This window comes from Euprymna scolopes, chromosome 23 (genome assembly GCF_053919585.1).
Source record: "Euprymna scolopes isolate OS-2025 chromosome 23, ASM5391958v1, whole genome shotgun sequence".
Taxonomy (NCBI): domain Eukaryota; kingdom Metazoa; phylum Mollusca; class Cephalopoda; order Sepiida; family Sepiolidae; genus Euprymna; species Euprymna scolopes.
The window spans coordinates 79,178,753-79,199,555 of NC_136504.1; the positions used below are offsets into that span (position 1 = coordinate 79,178,753).

Sequence of the window (20,803 nt, forward strand, 5' to 3'; positions counted from 1 at the left end):
AACAAAATGAAATTTTAAACAATAAAATTTACAACCTAAAATTTCCCACATAAAAATATGAATATTGAATATTCATATTTTATACTGATTTTAAAAATTAGTATAACTTACAAGCCAATAATAAAAATCTCAGTATAACAACTTATTACATCTGACATAAAATAAATATTTACTTTTCAGTTGTGTTAGCACCATTTTAAATATCTACTATATTTCAAGTTGTCTTTATGTAAAGCAATCGTCAATTTTCAAACCAGATTTTAATTAGTCTCCCTTGCCACACATCCTCATTTCTGTATCCTTTTATTCAACCTCTTTGCAAAATCAAATCCAATGTAAAAAACAAACAAATGTTACGGTCACCATAAAATTAATTATAGAATCAAATTGCACGATAATAATAAACTTGACAAATAATTTGCAAATTATTATTACAGAAAACAATAATTCTATTAAATACAAGAAATTACAAGCAAGATTAAGGTGTGTACATTTGAATTCATATTATTACAAGATTTTTCATGCTTTTTTTAATTTATACAATGCACTATGAAAAAGCTTACAAATATTCCAATCGATTTATTCTCAATAAAATCTATAATACCTAAATGTTAAAATACGCACACACACATATATATACATACACAGATGATTCTTAGATAATGGCAGCATCAACCTACAATAATGATCTGTATAATAAGAAATTAGTTTAATGAATCAGCAAGATTTTCTGAGGTTGACATTTACATTTTGCTTGTACACCGTTTATGTTTTTTGGACACAGTGTCATGTTCTGTCATTTTCTTCAAATTTGGTCTTAAATGATGTCTCAAGTGTAAAGGTGATTCTTCTGATGTCACTGTTTATGGGAAAAGGAAAATTATCATTGTGGAAATGAAATTAAACATTAGGAAATACTTGCAAATTCTTATTTAGGTGTGTTCCAACTTATATCAGAAATCGGTTATGATGAATCGTTAGGACCATATCGCCATTATTACCTGAAGATTTCCTGTATTTGCATATATATATATATATATATATATGTATATATATATATATATGTATATATATATATATATGTATATATATATATGTATATATATATGTATATATATATGTATATATATATATATATGTATATATATATATGTATATATATATGTATATATATATGTATATATATATATGTATATATATATATGTATATATATATATGTATATATATATATATATGTATATATATGTATATATATATGTATATATATATATATGTATATATATATATATGTATATATATATATATGTATATATATATATATGTATATATATATATGTATATATATATATATGTATATGCATATATATATATATATGTATATATATATATGTATATATATATATGTATATATATGTATGTATATATATATGTATATATATGTATATATATATATGTATATATATATGTATATATATATGTATATATATATATGTATATATATATGTATATATATATGTATATATATATATGTATATATATATGTATATATATATGTATATATATATGTATATATATATATATGTATATATATATATGTATATATATATATGTATATATATATGTATATATATATATATATATATGTATATATATATATGTATATATATATATGTATATATATATATGTATATATATATATGTATATATATATATATGTATATATATATATATATGTATATATATATATGTATATATATATATATATATATGTATATATATATATGTATATATATATATATATGTATATATATATATGTATATATATATATATATATATATGTATATATATATATGTATATATATATATATATATATATATATATATATATCAGGGTTCTGTGGATAAATTTACCTGTAATTGACCTTTGACCACTAAATATTTTCATTTACTAACCAAATAGAAAAGTTACTAACCAAACTCATGTAATGTTATTTCATTCTTATGTTTTGAATCAAATAATATGAAATTTTGTTTTATTTTCTAATTCTCTAAGATGATACAGAGAATTGGCCACACAATTGTATTAATAAAGAGATTATTTATTAATATCCATTGCTTTTTCTTTTTGTAGATACAGTCTTGACCATAAGTGACTTTGACCGGCGTCTATTTGAGCGTCTTTATGAGCAAGGACTTTCACCAACACCAATTCCTGTACCAGACGTGACAGATCTTTTAAATGTAAACTACAATTTGGTTAACCGAGAAGCTTTCATTTCACTTCGGACATTGAAGCACATACGAAACAAAATCTTCCAGATGAATCAGTAAGAAAATATTTTGCTGTTTTTTTTTTTTTTTTCATTTTTTTAAATAAGAATTATTTATTGATTTTCTCTGATTCTCTGAGTTGATTATGATCATGGATATGAGTACTTTATTAATTTGTGGAAATCAATCTTTTGTTTAATCCTAAGAAGAGATATCGACCAACTTTGCGTCTTTTTTTCTCTGAAAGACAAGGCTGTCTTTATAACAGAACATTTGAAGTTTTTTTGCTTTTACTTTGAAGGGAAATTCTAACCCATCAAATTTATTTCAGTTGAGATTCTGTATTATATCATAAATTACATTTGGATTATAAATTTGTAAGTATATTGTAAAAAGTAAAAAATCTACTGTTTTTTCTACCACCCCCTCTCCCCCTCTCTTCCCCTCCCTTTATGCTAGCTTTTTCATCCCACACAATTTCATCAACCTTATCAGTAAGGTAAATGACAATTGCCTACTTTCTTTAAAACTAAAAATATAATTTTTCTATTATGATTTTGAGGTAATTATGAATTTCTAAGTCTGATTACAAATAATTTTCATTGTTTTTTTACAAGCAAATATACAAAAGTTAAAACAAGCTTTAAAAATTTTATTAAAGGAGCTTGTCTTTTTCATTACCATTCAACAATTTCTTTTCCTATTTTTTTTTTTCAAAATAAGCAAAAAAAAAAGAAAAAAATCTGAAAATTTGTTCTTTCAATTCCATACATCTGTGAATAATTCTTTTTTTGTAAATTTGTTTTGATTTTATTTGTGTTTTTTTTTCCCAAAACTTTTCATTAAGATTGTGGCACATTAGTGATTGTACGTCATTCTAGTTCCTATCAGGTCACTCTGATATCATAAAATAACTGAAGTGTCTTTTATTACTAATGAGCCACTTCTTATTAAGGCCCAAAGGCCACTCGTAGATAAGGCAATGAGTTTGTCAAGTATAATGATTTGTAATGATGGTTGAAAGTGTTCACAGCTAAATTATTTAAGATGACGGTTCAATAAGAATTTGTTTATGTTGGACTTCAAAATGACCGTGTTATGTTGTAGCCAGTTGGGAAACAGGTCCATGGTATTATGTTCCACAGATGGGTAGTTGTAGAAAAGAAACTTTGCTCATGGAAGCTCCATTTAGTGTTAGGTGAGAAAAAGAAATTATTAACAATTGTGGTAAGCAACTTATTTCGCTCATGTTCTAGTGTGATCTACCCTATTTTTTTTATATATGGACTCTTTCAGACTCTATGTATACGACCCAGTCTAGACGCAGTCACGAAGTAATCTTTCTGTAATACACTATTCTGTACTTGTAAAAATATTCTTGTAAATATACTGCCATGTTGTCTTTTTTATCAGTTTTTCAAGGTCACTATTACTAATGAATTATTTTTTCAAGGTCACTATTACTAATGAATTATTTTTTCAAGGTCACTATTACTAATAAATTATTTTTTCAAGCATTTGAAATGAACTCGTTTTACAATCCTTGTTGTTGTTGTTTTTTTTTACAGAGGCATCACCACTTATCAAGGCCAGATAAAGGTTTCAGACTGTACAGTAGAAATTGGACAATATAGTAATCGTTAGTAATGGAAATTCGGTAAATTTGTTAACAAGTGGGATGGCTAATCAAGAACTTGTTTACGTTAGACTTGAAGACAACCATATTGTAGTCAGCTGGAAAGCAGGAAAACGGAAGACAATTCCACAGGCGTGCAGTTCTAAGAAAGAAGCTTTGTTCATGTAATCTATGTATAGGTTTAGGCACAGATAACGAGTGGGGGAATTATTGATAGTGTTTTCAGCTAAACTAGTGTTTCTTGTGAAAGTTTGGCGAAGGGGGGGGGGCATAGACTGAAGCTCAGTTGAACACTTTCCATGAAAATAACGATACAGCAGAGACAAACTCGCAACATCTCTTCTGTGATATAGAGGTTGCAGGGAAGAGAAAAGGATATCTCCTACGAGACTACAAAGTCTATTTTGAACTCTATCAAGGCAGGACAAGTCCTTTCTAGTAGCTCCTGCCCAGATGTGGCAACAGTATTCCATCCTTGGACGTACCTGGCTCTTATATAGATAGAGAATTGCATCAGCAGTGAGATATCTACTGGATCGATAGAAGGATCCCACCATTTTTCCAGCGACCTTGGCAACAGATTTGATGTACCTGTTCTATTAAAGATCAGGAGTAAAGGTCAAGCCCAGAAGCTTGTCAAAACTTAAGGCCTCCTCAAGACGAGAGCCATTCATTTCAACTTATGCCAGATGGGGATCAGAACGTTGAAATAAAGAGAGAAGCTTGGTTTTAGATGCATTAAAAGTAACCAGCCACTCCTTTCCCACGTGCTCAAGATCAGAGGAGAGAGAATCGGAGTGAACTTGGTCATTTACTGATTTAGATGTGCTACCATAGATGGTAGTGTCATCAGCATAAATGTCTACAAATGATGTAAGGATGTGATTTGGAAGATCATTAATATAGATCAGGAAAAGAATTAGGCCCAGGATGAACCCCTAAGGGACTCCAGCATTAATACTGTGAGCTTCTGATTTTTGCCCATCAACTACTACTCTTATGAACCTATCAGACAGAAACGATTCAATAATTGAGAAAATATTTCCAGCTATACCATAGCTAGAGATCTTGTGAAGTAAACCTTCATGCCATACCCTACAAAGGCCTTAGATATGTCAAGAGCAATTGCCCTAGAAAGGTTGCCTCTGTTGAGAGATTCGCTAATCCTATGAGATATAACTGTAAGCACATCTATTGCAGAACGGAAACCATATCACTAAGAAGGTTATTTTTGCTGAGATGGTTGATTACTTCTCTATTTAACACAGACTCCAGCAACTTACTCATGACGCACAGGAGACTTATTGGCCTGTATTGAGAGGGGGATGAGCGATCACCTGAATTCTTAAATACAGGGCATACTGATGAGGTTTTCCAGGGTGCTGGGAAGCACTTCTCCTTAATTTTCCAGGGTGATGGGAAGCAATTCTCCTTAAGACAAACAGTTTTGTAAGTATGGGCACTAGTTCTGGTTGAATATTTTTAGTACTATAAGTGGAATACCGTCAAGGCCGGTTGCTTTACTGGAATCAAGTTTTTTATTAGCTTGGAAACATCACATACAGATATATGTATATCACATAGCGTGTTTTCTGATACAGGAGGAAATATTGGGGGTTGGCAGCCTTGGTCACAAAGGGTAGAATTAGCTGCAAAGTTCTTGGCAAAGAGTTTGGCTTTGTCTGATGCTGATGAGATTACCTCAGGTCCATTGATGATAGTTGGGATAGAGCACACGCTTCTGTTCAGGATTTTGTTTGCTATTTGCCAAAACTGGTGGGAACCAAGCCGCTACTCAGCTACTTTGAACTTGACGGACTGAGCATACAACTCTCTTGCGTTCTTTATTACTTTCTTACAATGGTTGCTGGCAGTGCTGAAAGCGGCTTTAGTTTCAATACATCTATTATGTTAGAAGCAGTGGAAAAAGTGATTTCTGTGTGCAATGGCAGCAATACATTCTGGAGAGAATCATGGCTGGTCTGATACTATAGAGGACACATCCTTTTTAAACATGGAACACAGAGGTAGATCCGATATAAATGTACGGAAGCTATCCCAGTCAGCTATAGTGTATCGATATACTGTACGATGGAGAGGTATGTCTGGGGACTTATTATATTTCATTTTTATCTTAATTGATACAACAGAGTGGTCAGAAGATCCAAGAGGAGACAAAACAGAAACTGAACATAGTTCAGGGCAAGTTGTGAGAAAAAGGTCTAGTAGACTCGCATACTGGCCGTCATTGTCGGGCACACGGATGCATTCGCGAACAATCTGAGAGAGGTCATAAGCAATGGAGAAATCATGATAGAACCTCCCGTCATCATGGGTCTTATTTGAGTGGGTCAACCATTCCACATTGTGAACATTGAAGTCTCCACATTCATGAATGTTAGCTGAAGGATAAGCAGATAGGGCGTGGTCAAGTTTCTCAGATATACTCTTAAAGATAGTCACTCCGCTGTTGTGGAGGTGATAGAGAGTAAATATAAATGCAGTAGTGTGAGCAAGTGCAACCCGGAAGCACGTATAGGGTAAGTTAGGATCTTCTCTGGAGATGTCTCTACCACATGGAAAGCCATCTTCTATATAGGCACATATTCCATGCCCATGGCGATCTTGGGGGTCAGATTTAGAAGTTAAGTTAGAGTATCCTTTAATTACGAACTCATTTAGGGAAATGGTCTAATGCCAATGTTGTTGCTGATATTTACCTGCTCCCCCTTTTTTGTTGGGATGTTCACATTGATGTGAGTGTTTTTTGTCATCAACAAACTGGTTGATGCATTTGCTTTGTTCTGTTTTATGGCATATCAATTCTGTTTTGATTATTTAACCTTGATGCATGGTCTCTATTCAGTCTTGTAAGGGTTGCTACGCATGTAATTGTGAATTAAGGGTCGCATAATCCTCAATCACACTTCTCTCGAATTGGCACTGCTTGATTCCGATGGCAATGAGAAATCCAAGATGACTGGAAACAATGCCGAGATAAAAGGAGCGCACATATAGCATCCGGTATTCCAAAATGGTCACCCATCTCAGTACTGACCAGGCTCAATGTTTCTTAACTTCGGTGATTTAAGGGAACTGACATGTCAACATAAAAATTTGTTATAAGGATTACAAAAAGGATTGTGAATTTTAACAATTGCATAGGTGGACTTTTTTTTTGTTGTGAGGGTGGGGAGGTCCCCCTGTACATTATGAATTTATTTCATTCTAAAATCTTGACCATTTCTTGCTTTCATCATTTCAGTACTTATGCTATTTATTCTAAATATATATATATACACACACATTTCATCATTTCAGTACTTATGCTATTTATTCTCAATATATATATACACACACATTTCATCATTTCAGTACTTATGCTATTTATTCTCAATATATATATACACACACATTTCATCATTTCAGTACTTATGCTATTTATTCTCAATATATATATATACACACAATTCATCATTTCAGTACTTATGCTATTTATTCTCAATATATACACACACATTTCATCATTTCAGTACTTATGCTATTTATTCTCAATATATATATATACACACATTTCATCATTTCAGTACTTATGCTATTTAGTCTCAATATATATATATATACACATTTCATCATTTCAGTACTTATGCTATTTATTCTCAATATATATATATACACACACATTTCATCATTTCAGTACTTATGCTATTTATTCTCAATATATATATACACACACATTTCATCATTTCAGTACTTATGCTATTTATTCTCAATATATATATATACACACATTTCATCATTTCAGTACTTATGCTATTTATTCTCAATATATACACACACATTTCATCATTTTAGTACTTATGCTATTAATTGTCAATATATATATATACACACATTTCATCATTTCAGTACTTATGCTATTTATTCTCAATATATATATACACACACATGTCATCATTTCAGTACTTATGCTATTTATTCACAATATATATGTATACACACATTTCATAATTTCAGTACATATGCTATTTATTCTCAATATATATATATACACACACATTTCATCATTTCAGTACTTATGCTATTTATTCTCAATATATATATACACACATTTTATCATTTCAGTACTTATGCTATTTATTCTCAATATATATATATATATACACACACATTTCATCATTTCAGTACTTATGCTATGTATTCTCAATACATGTATACACACATTTCATCATTTCAGTACTTATGCTATTTATTCTCAATATATATATACACACATTTCATCATTTCAGTACTTATGCTATTTATTCTCAATATATATACACACATTTCATCATTTCAGAACTCATGCTATTTATTCTCAATATATATATACACACACATTTCATCATTTCAGTACTTATGCTATTTATTTTCAATATATATATATACACACACATTTCATCATTTAAGTCCTTATGCTATTTATTCTCAATATATATATATACACACACATTTCATCATTTCAGTACTTATGCTATTTATTCTCAATATATATATACACACATTTCATCATTTCAGTACTTATGCTATTTATTCTAAAAATATATACACACACATTTCATCATTTCAGTACTTATGCTATTTGTTCTCAATATATATATACACACACATTTCATCATTTCAGTACTTATGCTATTTATTCTCAATATATATATATATATATATATATACACACATTTCATCATTTCAGTACTTATGCTATTTGTTCTCAATATATATATATATATACACACACATTTCATCATTTCAGTACTTATGCTATGTATTCTCAATATATGTATACACACATTTCATCATTTCAGTACTTGTGCTATTTATTCTCAATATATATATACACACACATTTCATCATTTCAGTACTTATGCTATTTATTCTCAATATATATACACACACATTTCATCATTTCAGTACTTATGCTATTTATTCTCAATATATATATATACACACATTTCATCATTTCAGTACTTATGCTATTTATTCTCAATATATATGTACACACACATGTCATCATTTCAGTACTGATGCTATTTATTCTCAATATATATATATATACACACATTTCATCATTTCAGTACTTATGCTATTTAGTCTCAATATATATATACACACACATTGGATAATTTCAGTACGTATGCTATTTATTTTCAATATATATACACACACATTTCATCATTTCAGTACTTATGCTATTTATTCTCAATATATATACACACACATTTCATCATTTCAGTACTTATGCTATTTATTCTCAATATATGCACACACACATTCCATCATTTCAGTACTTATGCTATTTATTCTCACTATATATAAATGAACACATTTCATCATTTCAGTACTTATGCTATTTATTTTCAATATATATATATACACACACATTTCATCATTTCAGTACTTGTGCTATTTATTCTCAATATATATATATATACACAAACACATTTCATCATTTCAGTACTTATGCTATTTATTCTCAATATATATATATACACACACATTTCATCATTTCAGTACGTATGCTATTTATTCTCAATATATATATATACACACATTTCATCATTTCAGTACTTATGCTATTTATTCTCAATATATATATATACACACATTTCATCATTTCAGTACTTATGCTATTTATTCTCAATATATATATACACACATTTCATCATTTCAGTACTTATGCTATTATTCTCAATATATAAACACACACATTTCATCATTTCAGTACTTATGCTATTTATTCTCAATATATATGTACACACATTTCATCATTTCCGTACTTATGCTATGTATTCTCAATATATATATACACGCATTTCATCATTTCAGTACTTATGCTATTTATTCTCAATATATATACACACACATTTCACCATTTCAGTACTTATGCTATTTATTTTCAATATATATATATACACACACACATTTCATCATTTCAGTACTTATGCTATTTATTCTCAATATATATGCACACACATTTCATCATTTCAGTACTTATGCTATTTAATCTCAATATATATATACACACATTTCATCATTTCAGTACTTATGCTATTTATTCGCAATACATATACACACACATTTCATCATTTCAGTTCTTATTCTATTTATTGTCAATATATATATATATACACACATTTCATCATTTCAGTACTTATGCTATTTATTCTCAATATATATATATACACACATTTCATCATTTCAGTACTTATGCTATTTATTCTCAATATATATGTACACACATTTCATCATTTCAGTACTTATGCTATTTATTCTCAATATATATATATACACACATTTCATCAATCATTTTAGTACTGATGCTATTTATTCTCAATATATATATACACACATTTCATCATTTCAGTACTTATGCTATTTATTCTCAATATATATATATATATACACACATTTCATCATTTCAGTACGTATGCTATTTATTCTCAATATATATATATACACACATTTCATCATTTCAGTACTTATGCTATTTATTCTCAATATATATATACACACACACATTTCATCATTTCAGTACGTATGCTATTTATTCTCAATATATATGTATATATACACATGTCATCATTTCAGTACTTATGCTATTTATTCTCAATATATATATACACACACACATTTAATCATTTCAGTACTTATGCTATTTATTATCAATATATATATATATACACATTTCATCATTTCAGTACTTATGCTATTTAGTCTCAATATATATATACACAAACACATTTCATCATTTCAGTACTTATGCTATTTAGTCTCAATATATATATACACACATTTCATCATTTCAGTACTTATGCTATTTATTCTCAATATATATATACACACACATTTCATCATTTCAGTACTTATGCTATTTATTCTCAATATATATATACACACACATTTCATCATTTCAGTACTTATGCTATCTGTTCTCAATATATATATATATACACACACATTTCATCATTTCAGTACTTATGCTATGTATTCTCAATATATGTATACACACATTTCATCATTTAAGTACTTATGCTATTTATTCTCAATATATATATATATACACACACATTTAATCATTTCAGTACTTATGCTATGTATTCTCAATATATATATACACACATTTCATCATTTCAGTACTTATGCTTTTTATTCTCAATATATATATACACACTTTTCATCATTTCAGTACTTATGCTATTTATTCTAAATATATATATACACACATTTCATCATTTCAGTACTTATGCTATGTATTCTCAATATATATATACACACATTTCATCATTTCAGTACTTATGCTTTTTATTCTCAATATATATATACACACTTTTCATCATTTCAGTACTTATGCTATTTATTCTCAATATATATATATACACACATTTCATCATTTCAGTACTTATGCTATTTATTCTCAATATATATATACACACATTTCATCATTTCAATACTTATGCTATATATTCTCAATATATATATACACACATTGCATCATTTCAGTACTTATGCTATTTATTCTCAATATATATATATACACACATTTCATCATTTCAGTACTTATGCTATTTATTCTCAATATATATATATATACACACACACATTTCATCATTTCAGTACTTATGCTATTTAGTCTCAATATATATATACACACACACTTGATCATTTCAGTACGTATGCTATTTATTCTCAATATATATACACACACATTTCATCATTTCAGTACTTATGCTATTTATTCTCAATATATATACACACACATTTCATCATTTCAGTACTTATGCTATTTATTCTCAATATATGCACACACACATTCCATCATTTCAGTACTTATGCTATTTATTCTCAATATATATATATACACACATTTCATCATTTCAGTACTTATGCTATTTATTCTCAATATATATATATACACACATTTCATCATTTCAGTACTTATGCTATTTGTTCTCAATATATATGCACACACATTTATCATTTCAGTACTTATGCTATTTATTCTCAATATATATATACGTACATTTAATCATTTCAGTACTTATGCTATTTACTCTCAATACATATACACACATTTCATCATTTCAGTACTTATGCTATTTATTGTCAATATATATATATACACACATCTCATCTTTTCAGTACTTATGCTATTTATTCTCAATATATATATACACACATTTCATCATTTCAGTGCTTATGCTATTTATTCTCAATATATATACACACACATTTCATCTTTTCAGTACTTATGCTATTTATTCTCAATATATATATACACACATTTCATCATTTCAGTGCTTATGCTATTTATTCTCAATATATATACACACACATTTCATCATTTAAGTACTTATGCTATTTATTCTCAATATATATATACATGCATTTCATCATTTCAGTACTTATGCTATTTTATCTCAATATATATACACACACATTTAATCATTTCAGTACTTATGCTATTTATTCTCAATATATATATATACACACATTTCATCATTTCAGTACTTATGCTATTTATTCTCAATATATATATATACACACATTTCATCATTTCAGTACTTATGCTATTTATTCTCAATATATATATATACACACATTTCATCAATCATTTCAGTACTTATGCTATTTATTCTCAATATATATATATACACACATTTCATCATTTCAGTACTTATGGTATTTATTCTCAATATATATATACACACACATTTCATCATTTCAGTACTTATGCTATTTATTCTCAATATATATATATACACACACATTTCATCATTTCAGTACTTATGCTATTTATTCTCAATATATATATATACACACACATTTCATCATTTCAGTACTTATGCTATTTATTCTCAATATATATATATACACACATTTCATCAATCATTTCCGTACGTATGCTATTTATTCTCAATATATATATATACACACATTTCATCATTTCAGTACTTATGCTATTTATTCTCAATATATATATATACACACATTTCATCATTTTAGTACGTATGCTATTTATTCTCAATATATATATATATATATACACACACATTTCATCATTTCAGTACTTATGCTATTTATTGTCAATATATATATATACACACACATTTCATCATTTCAGTACTTATGCTATTTATTCTCAATATATATATATATACACACATTTCATAATTTCAGTACTTATGCTATTTATTCTCAATATATATATATACAGACATTTCATCATTTCAGTACTTATGCTATTTATTCTCAATATATATATATACACACATTTCATGATTTCAGTACTTATGCTATTTATTCTCAATATATATATATACACACACATTTCATCATTTCAGTACTTATGCTATTTATTCTCAATATATATATACACACATTTCATCATTTCAGTACTTATGCTATTTATTCTCAATATATATATACACACACATTTCATCATTTCAGAACTCATGCTATTTATTCTCAATATATATATACACACACATTTCGTCATTTCAATACTTATGCTATTTATTTTCAATATATATATATACACACACATTTCATCATTTCAGTACTTATGCTATTTATTCTCAATATATATATATACACACACATTTCATCATTTCAGTACTTATGCTATTTATTCTCAATATATATATACACACACATTTCATCATTTCAGTACTTATGCTATTTATTCTCAATATATATATACACACACATTTCATTATTTCAGTACTTATGCTATTTATTCTAAATATATATACACACACATTTCATCATTTCAGTACTTATGCTATTGGTTCTCAATATATATATACACACATTTCATCATTTCAGTACTTATGCTATTTATTCTCAATATATATATATACACACATAGTTCATCATTTCAGTACTTATGCATTTATTCTCAATATATATATATACACACATTTCATCATTTCAGTACTTATGCTATTTATTCACAATATATATATATATACACACATTTCATAATTTCAGTACTTATGCTATTTATTCTCAATATATATATATACACACACATGTCATCATTTCAGTACTTATGCTATTTATTCTCAATATATATATACACACATTTCATCATTTCAGTGCTTGTGCTATTTATTCTCAATATATATATATATACACACATTTCATCATTTAAGTACTTATGCTATGTATTCTCAATATATGTATACACACATTTCATCATTTCAGTACTTATGCTATTTATTCTCAATATATATATACACATATTTTATCATTTCAGTACTTATGCTATTTATTCTCAATATATATACACACATTTCATCATTTCAGTACTTATGCTATTTATCGTCAATATATATATATATACACATTTCATCATTTCAGTACTTATGCTATTTATTCTCAATATATATATACACACATTTCATCATTTCAGTACTTATGCTATTTATTCTCAATATATATATATACACACATTTCATCATTTCAGTACTTATGCTATTTATTCTCAATATATATATACACACACATTTCATCATTTCAGTACGTATGCTATTTATTCTCAATATATATGTATACACCCATTTCATAATTTCAGTACTTATGCTATTTGTTCTCAATATATATATATATACACACACATTTCATCATTTCAGTACGTATGCTATTTATTCTCAATATATATATGCACACATTTCATCATTTCAGTACTTATGCTATTTATTCTCAATATATATACACACATTTCATCATTTCAGTACTTATGCTATTTATTCTCAATATATATATATACACACATTTCATCATTTCAGTACTTATGCTATTTATTCTCAATATATATATACACACATTTCATAATTTCAGTACTTATTGTATTTATTCTCAATATATATATATACACACACATTTCATCATTTCAGTACTTATGCTATTTATTCTCAATATATATATACACACATTTCATCATTTCAGTACTTATGGTATTTATTCTCAATATATATATACATACACATTTCATCATTTCAGAACTCATGCTATTTATTCTCAATATATATATACACACATATTTCGTCATTTCAATACTTATGCTATTTATTTTCAATAAATATATATACACACACATTTCATCATTTAAGTCCTTATGCTATTTATTCTCAATATATATATATACACACACATTTCATCATTTCAGTACTTATGCTATTTATTCTCAATATATATATATACACACACATTTCATCATTTCAGTACTTATGCTATTTATTCTCAATATATATATACACACACATTTCATCATTTCAGTACTTATGCTATTTATTCTAAATATATATACACACACATTTCATCATTTCAGTACTTATGCTATTTGTTCTCAATATATATATAAACACATTTCATCATTTCAGTACTTATGCTATTTATTCTCAATATATATATATACACAAACATTTCATAATTTCAGTACTTATGCTATTTATTCTCAATATATATATACACACATTTCATCATTTCAGTGCTTGTGCTATTTATTCTCAATATATATATATATACACACACATTTCGTCATTTCAGTACGTATGCTATGTATTCTCAATATATGTATACACACATTTCATCATTTCAGTACTTATGCTATTTATTCTCAATATATATATACACATGTTTCATCATTTCAGTACTTATGCAATTTATTCTCAATATATATATACACACATTTCATCATTTCAGTACTTATGCTATTTATTCTCAATATATATATATATATACACATTTCATCATTTCAGTACTTATGCTATTTATTCTCAATATATATATGCACACACATTTCATCATTTCAGTACTTATGCTATTTATTCTCAATATATATGTATACACACATTTCATCATTTCAGTACTTATGCTATTATTCTCAATATATATGTATATATACACACATTTCATCATATCAGTACTTACGCTGTTTATTCTCAATATATTAATTTCAGTACTTATGCTATTTATTCTCAATATATATATATACACACATTTCATCATTTCAGTACTTATGCTATTTATTCTCAATATATATATATACACACACATTTCATCATTTCAGTACTTATGCTATTTATTCTCAATAGATATATACACACACATTTCATCATTTCAGTACTTATGCTATTTATTCTCAATATATATACACACACATTTCATCATTTCAGAACTCATGCTATTTATTCTCAATATATATTTAACACATTCCATCATTTCAGTACTTATGCTATTTATTTTCAATATATATATATACACACACATTTCATCATTTAAGTCCTTATGCTATTTCTTCTCAATATATATATATACACACACATTTCATCATTTCAGTACTTATGCTATTTATTCTCAATATATATATATACACACACATTTCACCATTTCAGTACTTATGCTATTTATTCTCAATATATATATACACACACATTTCATCATTTCAGTACTTATGCTATTTATTCTAAATATATATACACACACATTTCATCATTTCAGTACTTATGCTATTTGTTCTCAATATATATATATACACACAAATTTCATCATTTCAGTACTTATGCTATTTATTCTCAATATATATATATACACACACATTTCATCATTTCAGTACTTATGCTATTTATTCTCAATATATATATATACACACACATTTCATCATTTCAGTACTTATGCTATTTATTCTCAATATATATATACACACACATTTCATCATTTCAGTACTTATGCTATTTATTCTAAATATATATACACACACATTTCATCATTTCAGTACTTATGCTATTTGTTCTCAATATATATATAAACACATTTCATCATTTCAGTACTTATGCTATTTATTCTCAATATATATATATACACAAACATTTCATAATTTCAGTACTTATGCTATTTATTCTCAATATATATATACACACATTTCATCATTTCAGTGCTTGTGCTATTTATTCTCAATATATATATATATACACACACATTTCGTCATTTCAGTACGTATGCTATGTATTCTCAATATATGTATACACACATTTCATCATTTCAGTACTTATGCTATTTATTCTCAATATATATATACACATGTTTCATCATTTCAGTACTTATGCAATTTATTCTCAATATATATATACACACATTTCATCATTTCAGTACTTATGCTATTTATTCTCAATATATATATATATACACATTTCATCATTTCAGTACTTATGCTATTTATTCTCAATATATATATGCACACACATTTCATCATTTCAGTACTTATGCTATTTATTCTCAATATATATGTATACACACATTTCATCATTTCAGTACTTATGCTATTATTCTCAATATATATGTATATATACACACATTTCATCATATCAGTACTTACGCTGTTTATTCTCAATATATTAATTTCAGTACTTATGCTATTTATTCTCAATATATATATATACACACATTTCATCATTTCAGTACTTATGCTATTTATTTTCAATATATATATATACACACACATTTCATCATTTAAGTCCTTATGCTATTTCTTCTCAATATATATATATACACACACATTTCATCATTTCAGTACTTATGCTATTTATTCTCAATATATATATATACACACACATTTCACCATTTCAGTACTTATGCTATTTATTCTCAATATATATATACACACACATTTCATCATTTCAGTACTTATGCTATTTATTCTAAATATATATACACACACATTTCATCATTTCAGTACTTATGCTATTTGTTCTCAATATATATATATACACACAAATTTCATCATTTCAGTACTTATGCTATTTATTCTCAATATATATATATACACACATATTTCATCATTTCAGTACTTATGCTATTTATTCTCAATATATATATACACACACATTTCATCATTTCAGTACTTATGCTATTTATTCACAATATATATATACACACATTTCATCATTTCAGTACTTATGCTATTTATTCTCAATATATATATATACACACACATTTCATCATTTCAGTACTTATGCTATTTATTCTCAATATATATATACACACATTTCATCATTTCAGTACTTATGCTATTTATTCTCAATATATATATATATACACACACATTTCATCATTTCAGTATTTATGCTATGTATTCTCAATATATGTATACACACATTTCATCATTTCAGTACTTGTGCTATTTATTATCAATATATATATATACACACATTTCATCATTTCAGTACTTATGCTGTTTATTCTCAATATATATATATATAAACACATTTCATCATTTCAGTACTTATGCTATTTATTCTCAATATATATATATACACACATTTCATCATTTCAGTACTTATGCTATTTATTCTCAATATATATATATACACACATTTCATCATTTCAGTACTTATGCTATTTATTCTCAATATATATATATACACACATTTCATCATTTCAGTACTTATGCTATTTATTCTCAATATATATATATATACACACACACATTTCATCATTTCAGTACTTATGCTATTTAGTCTCAATATATATATACACACACATTTCATCATTTCAGTACTTATGCTATTTATTCTCAATATATATATACACACACATTTCATAATTTCAGAACTCATGCTATTTATTCTCAATATATATATACACACACATTTCGTCATTTCAATACTTATGCTATTTATTTTCAATAAATATATATACACACACATTTCATCATTTAAGTCCTTATGCTATTTATTCTCAATATATATATATACACACACATTTCATCATTTCAGTACTTATGCTATTTATTCTCAATATATATATACACACACATTTCATCATTTCAGTACTTATGCTATTTATTCTCAATATATATATACACACACATTTCATCATTTCAGTACTTATGCTTTTTATTCTAAATATATATACACACACATTTCATCATTTCAGTACTTATGCTATTTGTTCTCAATATATATATAAACACATTTCATCATTTCAGTACTTATGCTATTTATTCTCAATATATATATATATACACACATATTTCATCATTTCAGTACTTATGCTATTTATTCTCAATATATATATGCACACACATTTCATCATTTCAGTACTTATGCTATCTATTCACAATATATATATATATATATATACACACATTTCATAATTTCAGTACTTATGCTATTTATTCTCAATATATAAACACACACATTTCATCATTTCAGTACTTATGCTTTTTATTTTCAATATATATGGACACACATTTCATCATTTCAGTACTTATGCTATTTATTGTCAATATATATATATACACACATTTCATCATTTCAGTACTTATGCTATTTATTCTCAATATATATATACACACACATTTCATCATTTCAGTACTTATGCTATTTATTCTCAATATATATATACACACATTTCATCATTTCAGTACTTATGCTATATTTTCTCAATATATATATATACACACACATTTCATTATTTCATTACTTATGCTATTTATTCTCAATATATATATATACACACATTTCATCAATCATTTCCGTACGTATGCTATTTATTCTCAATATATATATATACAGACATTTCATCATTTCAGTACTTATGCTATTTATTCTCAATATATATATATACACACATTTCATCATTTCAGTACGTATGCTATTTATTCTCAATATATATATATATATATACACACATTTCATCATTTCAGTACTTATGCTATTTATTGTCAATATATATATATACACACACATTTCATCATTTCATTACTTATGCTATTTATTCTCAATATATATATATACACACATTTCATCATTTCAGTACTTATGCTATTTATTCTCAATATATATATATACACACATTTCATGATTTCAGTACTTATGCTATTTATTCTCAATATATATACACACACACATATTTAATCATTTCAGTACTTATGCTATTTATTCTCAATATATATATACACACACATTTCATCATTTCAGTACTTATGCTATTTATTCTCAATATATATATACACACACATTTCATCATTTCAGAACTCATGCTATTTTTCTCAATATATATATACACACACATTTCGTCATTTCAATACTTATGCTATTTATTTTCAATATATATATATACACACACATTTCATCATTTAAGTCCTTATGCTATTTATTCTCAATATATATATATACACACACATTTCATCATTTCAGTACTTATGCTATTTATTCTCAATATATATATACACACACATTTCATCATTTCAGTACTTATGCTATTTATTCTCAATATATATATACACACACATTTCATCATTTCAGTACTTATGCTATTTATTCTAAATATATATACACACACATTTCATCATTTCAGTACTTATGCTATTTGTTCTCAATATATATATACACACATTTCATCATTTCAGTACTTATGCTATTTATTCTCAATATATATATATACACACATAGTTCATCGTTTCAGTACTTATGCTATGTATTCTCAATATATATATACACACACATTTCATCATTTCAGTACTTATGCTATTTATTCACAATATATATATATATACACACATTTCATAATTTCAGTACTTATGCTATTTATTCTCAATATATATATATACACACACATTTAATCATTTCAGTACTTATGCTATTTATTCTCAATATATATATATACACACATTTCATCATTTCAGTGCTTGTGCTATTTATTCTCAATATATATATATATACACACACATTTCATCATTTCAGTACTTATGCTATGTATTCTCAATATATGTATACACACATTTCATCATTTCAGTACTTATGCTATTTATTCTCAATATATATATACACATATTTCATCATTTCAGTACTTA

The 20,803-nt window shown here is 26.3% G+C and overlaps 1 protein-coding gene across 2 annotated transcripts in view; it reads left to right on the plus strand.

The window, feature by feature from the left end:
* LOC145246035 (uncharacterized) overlaps positions 1-20,803 on the plus strand; it is a 281,165-nt gene that overhangs the window by 167,223 nt on the left and 93,139 nt on the right. For both annotated transcript variants that reach the window (XM_080107864.1, XM_080107865.1), the window contains exon 5: positions 2,134-2,329. In XM_080107864.1, coding sequence (XP_079963990.1) covers positions 2,134-2,329 — 196 coding nt within the window. The remainder of the gene's footprint in view (positions 1-2,133; positions 2,330-20,803) is intronic.